The 7,500-nt window shown below is 36.9% G+C and overlaps 1 protein-coding gene across 2 annotated transcripts in view; it reads right to left on the bottom strand.

The window, feature by feature from the left end:
• rpap3 (RNA polymerase II associated protein 3) overlaps nucleotides 1–7,500 on the bottom strand; it is a 114,582-nt gene that overhangs the window by 13,940 nt on the left and 93,142 nt on the right. For both annotated transcript variants that reach the window (XM_051928688.1, XM_051928689.1), the window contains exons 10-11: nucleotides 2,284–2,405; nucleotides 250–320 (exon numbers count right to left, since the gene is read on the bottom strand). In XM_051928688.1, coding sequence (XP_051784648.1) covers nucleotides 250–320; nucleotides 2,284–2,405 — 193 coding nt within the window. The remainder of the gene's footprint in view (nucleotides 1–249; nucleotides 321–2,283; nucleotides 2,406–7,500) is intronic.

Genomic DNA, 7,500 nt, shown 5'->3' with positions numbered 1-7,500 from the left:
TAAAAATGATAAATCATTGAGTGATCTGAAATACTGCTTCAATTAATCTAAAAGAATAACAACATTACAAAAGATTAATAAATTTATTATTCACATTTCAAGAGTTAAATGGGCCAATAAACTAGAAACCGAAATTGACAAAAATAAAAATTCTCCCCAAAATAACTGTTTACTCAAAGAGACATTTTTAAACAGAATACTTGTGTTTTGTCTGCAATTAGATGCACAATAAATTATCTGGACACTTACGCTTATAATTTTTTCAAGTTCATTCCTTGCTTGTTTGTTGCCAGGTTCGAGTTTCAAGACCATTTCAAAATCTATAATACACAAGCCCAACAAATAATTACCAATACACAAAATTAGTATTCTGGATCATTGTTCTATAAAAATCATTATTACTTATATAGTTTTTCTCCAAACTTGCTCAAGGCGTAATAATGTGCCTTCCACTTTCAACTCCACCCATTTTTAAAGCTAGTGTCCAAATCCTACCTGTGCCTAGACTTAGTTCTTGAACATATTACTTTGATTATCTCTACAGATAATGTGCCCACCGAAAAACCCCCTATCTAAGTAAGTTTTGCATTTTACATTTCTTGCAATTAGACACACAGTGATATTCCAAAAAGAGTTTGGAAACAATTACTTAAAATACAGATTTTTAAATTTCAATGATTAAATTTCATAACAGAATAGATCAATCTCAACCGATTCTTGTTATTCTCTTCACCGAGTACATATTTACAGCCACAGTAATACCACACAGTATTTTCATGTATATACATAACTTAGGTTAAAAAAGATCAGTCAATACAAAATAACTTAAGATATGTTTTTGGTAACAGAACAGCCTAAGGCAACTGGGCTTCCTACCCCATTTGGTTCTATATAATATCATAAGCATATCTGCACTCCTAAGATTGCAAATATTCCGAATGTCACATTCAATGGGTGAAGTAAAAACTGGGAAGAGAAGCAGTAGCCACGAGACACAAAAGCATGATAGTGAGAAGAGAAATAGAATGCAGTATAATGTATGCTTTTAACATAATTCCTAATCCAACTTTATTTAATTAAAAAAAACTGAAATATAGTCTTGAGCTAAAACGGTTCATGTATTTGAGCCATAACTACAGAACAAGAAGACCACGATTGTTGGTTAATGGAATACTCCATCCTAAAATAACACTTTTATGTCACTTACCCCACATAGTTTGTTATGATGGCTGAGAAAAAACTGAAATCTGATGTTTTCATGAGACAGCAGCAAACAGCATGAAAACGTCGATAAAATATTTTTACATACTTGTTTCACATAATCCACATATCAAGTTATCCAATTGTATTCTCACAAAACAAACCATTTCCAGAAAAAACTAAATGGAATTCGCTTAGATATGCCTGAGCATTTAAACTGAAGAGCTGTCTCCCCACCTCATTCTTTGGTCAGGAGTCTAGCCTAGTAACAATTTGCAGTTTGCCATAACAAATATACAGTAAATGTAACCACAGAGGATAGGTCTACAATTCAAATTCTCGTTCACTTTATATCACAAGTTTTTCTGGAGGTGGATTATTTAATAATCTTTTAGTAAAAATACATGTGTTTGGGATGTTGGGAGCATTCAATAGGATGACTTTGCATGTGGATTATGCAGCACAGATAATATGTGACTTTATTTCACGGACTTATCTTTTCCATTGTCTATCACTGGTTATCATAAAAACCTTTAAAATAAGAAACTCTCATGGGGTAAGTGACATATAAAAAAATATTTTGTGTGGAGTACTCCTTGAAAATCTTGAGGTGAAATTGGCCTTTTATACGAGTATTGATAAGAAGATTAAGAATTTAAGCATTGAAAAAATGCTGAAATACTTTGCTTTCACTCTGCTTACCCAGAACAGAGTCACAGTGACAATGTGTTGATCTGGACAGGCCATGCTTCAGAACTTTCAGCAACGTCTTCCAACTCCTACTAGGGAATTCCAAGAACCACCAAAGTAAAATGAGAGATAAAATCTCTCTAGCAAGTCCTGATATGCTGACTACATGCCCAAACCACCTAACTAGGCTCTTCTCAATCTATTCCAAGGTTCGCGTATTGTTGAGTTGCTCACCCTATAACAAAGGGGGAGTTCAGCATTCGTGCACAGGAACCTCAGTTTAGTTACTTGTGCTTCTACTTGAAACAGCCTGCATTAACCATGAGATAATTAAATACATATAACCTGCATGTTAAAAATTGGAGAACACAACTGCTTCCCATTATCAACTACCTTCTTTAGCTTCTTTTAGCTTTTCCATTGCTGCTCTTGCTGTTCCTCTTCTTGCAAAAGCTTTTGAATATGAGCCATCCAGAGTAATAGCAGCATTACAGTCATTTTCAGCCTCGCAATACCTAATAGAAAAACAAAACTATTTCAAAATATGATCCTTATCTTTTTGTCAAAAAAGCATTAGGATGTTACTTTACATTGAAATTTTATTTTAAATAAGCATAACCAGCATACAAATAGTGTCAAAAAAGACAAGGGCATAATAGGACTCACAAAATCTTTTTAACTATGACTTCACATTTGAAATAAAAATGGTAAGCATTAAATTAGGGCTGCTCTGATCGATTGTCCGGCAATCTAAATTGGCCGATCTTCACTATAAAAAGACTAAAATGGTGACTGATAAATTGGCCAATCACAAAATCTGATGTTTTCAGCCCCTGCCTTTCTAAGCTTTATGGTAACTGTATTGCTCCTAAGTTAATACGGTAATTGAGCAAGCGCATGTCTTTCTCTCGTTTTTATTTTTATTATTATTTATTTCAGTATATGTTTTGGTAAGAAACAAGTACGCCACAATTAAAATGGTAATCCACATTTTATAATTACACCTCTAGCTGATACACTGAAGAGAAAAACATAACTTTATAAATTTATTAAATGTATGAGTATATTTTAAAAGCTAGTGCAGTTAATAATTAAAAATTATTAAAACTTTGAAAAATGTAAGCAGTGTTTAATTGCCAATATTAATTGTTTTACCCGGATGGGAGGCTAGAGTTGAACGACAGATGAAGTGGTCAACGGGATGGAAAAATAACTTTGTTATAATTTAGAGAGTCAGGCAGGAGCTGTTCCATCCCCCATACACCAGGTTGCAGTGGTTTTCATATGGCAACCCAGTCAGGACACCCACAGGGGTGCTTGGGAGTTGAGCCCAGAAGTGCAGTCCTGTTGGGATCACTGGATGTCAATAGAGGGCGCTGTCCATGGAGGACCTCCCTACTTTCTTTATGGCCCAGAAGTGCTTCCTGGAAGACATGGAGTGGCACTGGAAGCATTCCTGGGTCTGGCAAAAAAGGGAGCCTGCAATCTCACATCAACGAGTCGGGAGGCAACAAGTCACACTCAACGGAGGATGGAAGGAGGAAGATTTCATAGATTTTTTGTTTTGCACTGCTTTATAGCTGATTACTGAAGAAATGATTATGGAGAAGTGCCTGAAGAAAATAAAAACCTTTTATTTTATTTTAATAACATGTGGTGCTTTACTGTGTTTCAGGGCCCTCTGGCACCCTGCTTGTGGTCACTATATCTATCTCTCTCTCTCTACATATACATTACATATATACACACACACATATATATATATATATATATATATATATACATATATATATATATATATACATATACATATATACATACATACATATATATATATACATATATATACATATATATACATACATATATATACATATACATATATATACATACATATATATACATATACATATATATACATACATATATATACATATACATATATATACATATACATATATATATATACATACATATATATACATATACATATATATACATACATATATATACATATACATATATATACATACATATATATACATACATATATATACATATACATATATATACAGTAATCCCTCCTCCATCGCGGGGGTTGCGTTCCAGAGCCACCCGCGAAATAGGAAAATCCGCGAAGTAGAAACCATATGTTTATATGGTTATTTTTAGAATGTCATGCTTGGGTCACAGATTTGCGCAGAAACACAGGAGGTTGTAGAGAGACAGGAACGTTATTCAAACACTGCAAACAAACATTTGTCTCTTTTTCAAAAGTTTAAACTGTGCTCCATGACAAGACAGAGATGACAGTTCTGTCTCACAATTAAAAGAATGCAAACATATCTTCCTTTTCAAAGGAGTGCAAAGCAAGCAGTCAAAAAAAAAATCAATAGGGCTTTTTGGCTTTTAAGTATGCGAAGCACCGCCGGTACAAAGCTGTTGAAGGCGGCAGCTCACACCCCCCTCTGTCAGGAGCAGGAAGAGAGAGAGAGAGAGAGAGAGAGAGAGAGAGAGAGAGAGAGAGAGAGAGATAGAGAGAGATAGAGAGAGACAGATAAAAAAAATCAATACGTGCCCTTTGAGCTTTTAAGTATGCGAAGCTCCGTGCAGCATGTCCTTCAGGAAGCAGCTGCACACAGCCCTCCTGCTCACACCCCCCTACGTCAGCGCAAGAGAGAGAGAGAGAGAGAAAGTAAGCTGGATAGCTTCTCAGCCATCTGCCAATAGCGTCCCTTGTATGAAATCAACTGGGCAAACCAACTGAGGAAGCATGTACCAGAAATTAAAAGACCTATTGTCCGCAGAAACCCGCGAAGCAGCAAAAAATCCGCGATATATATTTAAATATGCTTACATATAAAATCCGCGATGGAGTGAAGCCGCGAAAGGCGAAGCGCGATATAGCGAGGGATCACTGTACATATATATACATACATATACATATATATATACATACATATACATATATATATATATATATATATATATATACATACATATACATATATATATATATATATATATATATATATATATATATATATATATATATACTAGGGGGCTCTGCCCCTGCTCGCTTCGCTCGCCAACCCCTGGTGTTGGGAAATGACAAAGAGCGTGATGTATGAATGAGATATAGAATAGAGGTGACAGTGTAGATGATGCAAATAGAAAGCAAACAATAAAGTGTGTGGCACAGTGTAAAGGTTTATTTGAAAATTTCTTTGTACACGCCGTTTAAGTGTAAAAGGTAATTCCAGCTCAGAACTTGTAAGGTCATTTAAGATAGTTATTGTTGTGATCAGAGTCAAGTTTGTCAGAGCTTAGAAAGAGTTGTGTCTTTCCAGGAAGTAATGGAATGACTTGGGTATTTATGTTTTCTACATTAATATTTTTTGGACATAATATAGTGCGTCGTGTTAAAAGGGGCATTTGGTCTAATGAGATTGCTGTTCCAAATCTCTCTGTAACTAAGTCGTCGCAGATAAAGGCTTGAGGAATTGTAATAATATGTGGCTGAAGTCCATCTGTATTGGTGAGTGTACCATCTCTCAGTTGTAATAAGCAATTGTTATGATCTGGTTCTGGACATCGTATCTTTTTTACTAACTGTATCTTTTGAAAGCAATGCCAATTGTCTGCGTATTTTAAGGTGCACTGAACAATAGCTGAGTGCATGGCATATGGAAGAATAGCTAATCACTGTCTAAAATCTCCTCCTCATAAAAGTACCTTTCCTCCAAATCGAATATTATTATTCATAAACGTTTGTTCATGCCATTGAACATTCATCAATAAACAACATTTTTGCAAGACGGATGTCACGTGCAGTGCCACCGTTAATGTTCATAGTGGATTCCGATTTGTAGGATCTAATGTAGTTGATAAAGATTTCACTTTCAGGTACATCGTCAGTTATAAGCTTCTGTAGATATTCAGTATATGAATGTAAAGAAGGCAGTGTAATTTGACCCTTTTGACAACAACGTGTAAATGTATAACTTGTATTGCCAGTTGTTTCTTCAGGGAAGTGAACTGAATGAAAATGATTGCAAATGACATTCATTAATCTGAATGAATTTTCCTGGTGTATGTTTTGCTTGTGCCGTTTGAGAGGCGCGTTGTTGCATGTGTAGTATTTGGGACGTGTTGTTTTGGAGCTGTAATCGATTTGCCTGTGATGTGTGAGAAGCCCGTTGTAGCCTTCGCTGCCATTAACGTATGTCTGAGACGGGAGGTGTTTCGTTTTGAATCCGTGCCTGTTGCGATGCAGCACTTTGATTGATAGTTTGCGTCATGTGGATCTAGATGTAGATTTGTGCATATTAATGAACTATTGTAGGATCTAATGCAGTTCATAAAGTTTTACTTTTAGGTACATCGTTAGTTAGAAGCTTAGTTGAGCTTTGCGTTTTTGGAGTCGAGTCATTTTTTCTTTTAGAAATATGGATAAGTAATAATGAGTATTGCACTCACTGTTAATATGGAGCCTTTTCTGCGGTTGAACGGTTAATAGTGCCTTATTGTAATGAGATCCACCTATGCTGCATAGCCGTCTATTTTGTTGTTTCTTTCGTGTTCGTGTGTTTGTTCCTGTTATCCTTTCCTTTTCGTTTTGTACCCGTGATCGTGTATTCATGACTTGTTTCTTTCTCAGCATGCGAAATATGGATAAGTAATAGGAGGATCGCAGTCACTGTTAATATGTTTCCTTTTCTGCAGTTGAACGGTTAATAGTGCTTTATTGTAAGGAGATCCACCAATGCTGACACCTATGCTGTCTAGTGTGAAGGTGTTGATATTCACTTTAGAATATGTGGCTTTGGGTGTCACTTCTTATGGATGTGTGTGTGTGTATGTGTGTGTGTGGGGGGGGTTGAGGATTGTTGTCGCGCGAGCGTCTTCTTTCTTTTTGTGTTCCTGTGTCTTGTTGAATCCCCCTCTTTGTGTGTGTCCCGTCCCTTGCTTGTAGGGTCTGTGGGGTGGTTTTGTGTTCTTTTTTTTGTGTTCCATGGGCTTGTTGAATCCCCCTCTTGGTGTGTGTTCCGTCCGGTGCCTGTGGGGGGGGGGGGGGGGGGGTGCCTTGCTGTTGTGCGCGAGCCTCTTTTTTTTTTTTTTGGGGTCTAGTCTCGTGTGCAATGTGTTTCGTGCTTTGCCTGCGTTTCCTCATTTCTCCATTTTCCTGTGCTCACTCCTTTTTCTGTGGTCTTGTCCGCCTCTCTCGCCCTCTTTTGTCCGTCTTTCTCGGCTCCTCAGCCGACTCTCGCAGACTCTTTTTGCGCCTGCGCAGTACGTCTTTTTGCAGCTACGGCCCATTGCCGGATGTGCCTGCGTCCATCATCCGGTTTAGCATCTCCATTTTTCCTGTGCTCACTCCTTTTTTCTGTGGTCTTGTCCGCCTCTCTCGCCCTCTTTTGTCCGCCTTTCTTGGCTCCTCAGCCGACTCTCGCGGACTCTTTTTGCGCCTGCGCAGTACGTCTTTTTGCAGCTACGGCCCATTGCCGGATGTGCCTGCGTCCATCATCCGGTTTAGCATTCTCGGTTAGTAATATGGATACATACATATACATATATATATATATATATATATATATATATATATATATA

This window comes from Erpetoichthys calabaricus, chromosome 1, assembly GCF_900747795.2.
Source record: "Erpetoichthys calabaricus chromosome 1, fErpCal1.3, whole genome shotgun sequence".
In the NCBI taxonomy this organism is placed as follows: domain Eukaryota; kingdom Metazoa; phylum Chordata; class Cladistia; order Polypteriformes; family Polypteridae; genus Erpetoichthys; species Erpetoichthys calabaricus.
This window is presented reverse-complemented; position numbering and strand designations above follow the sequence as displayed.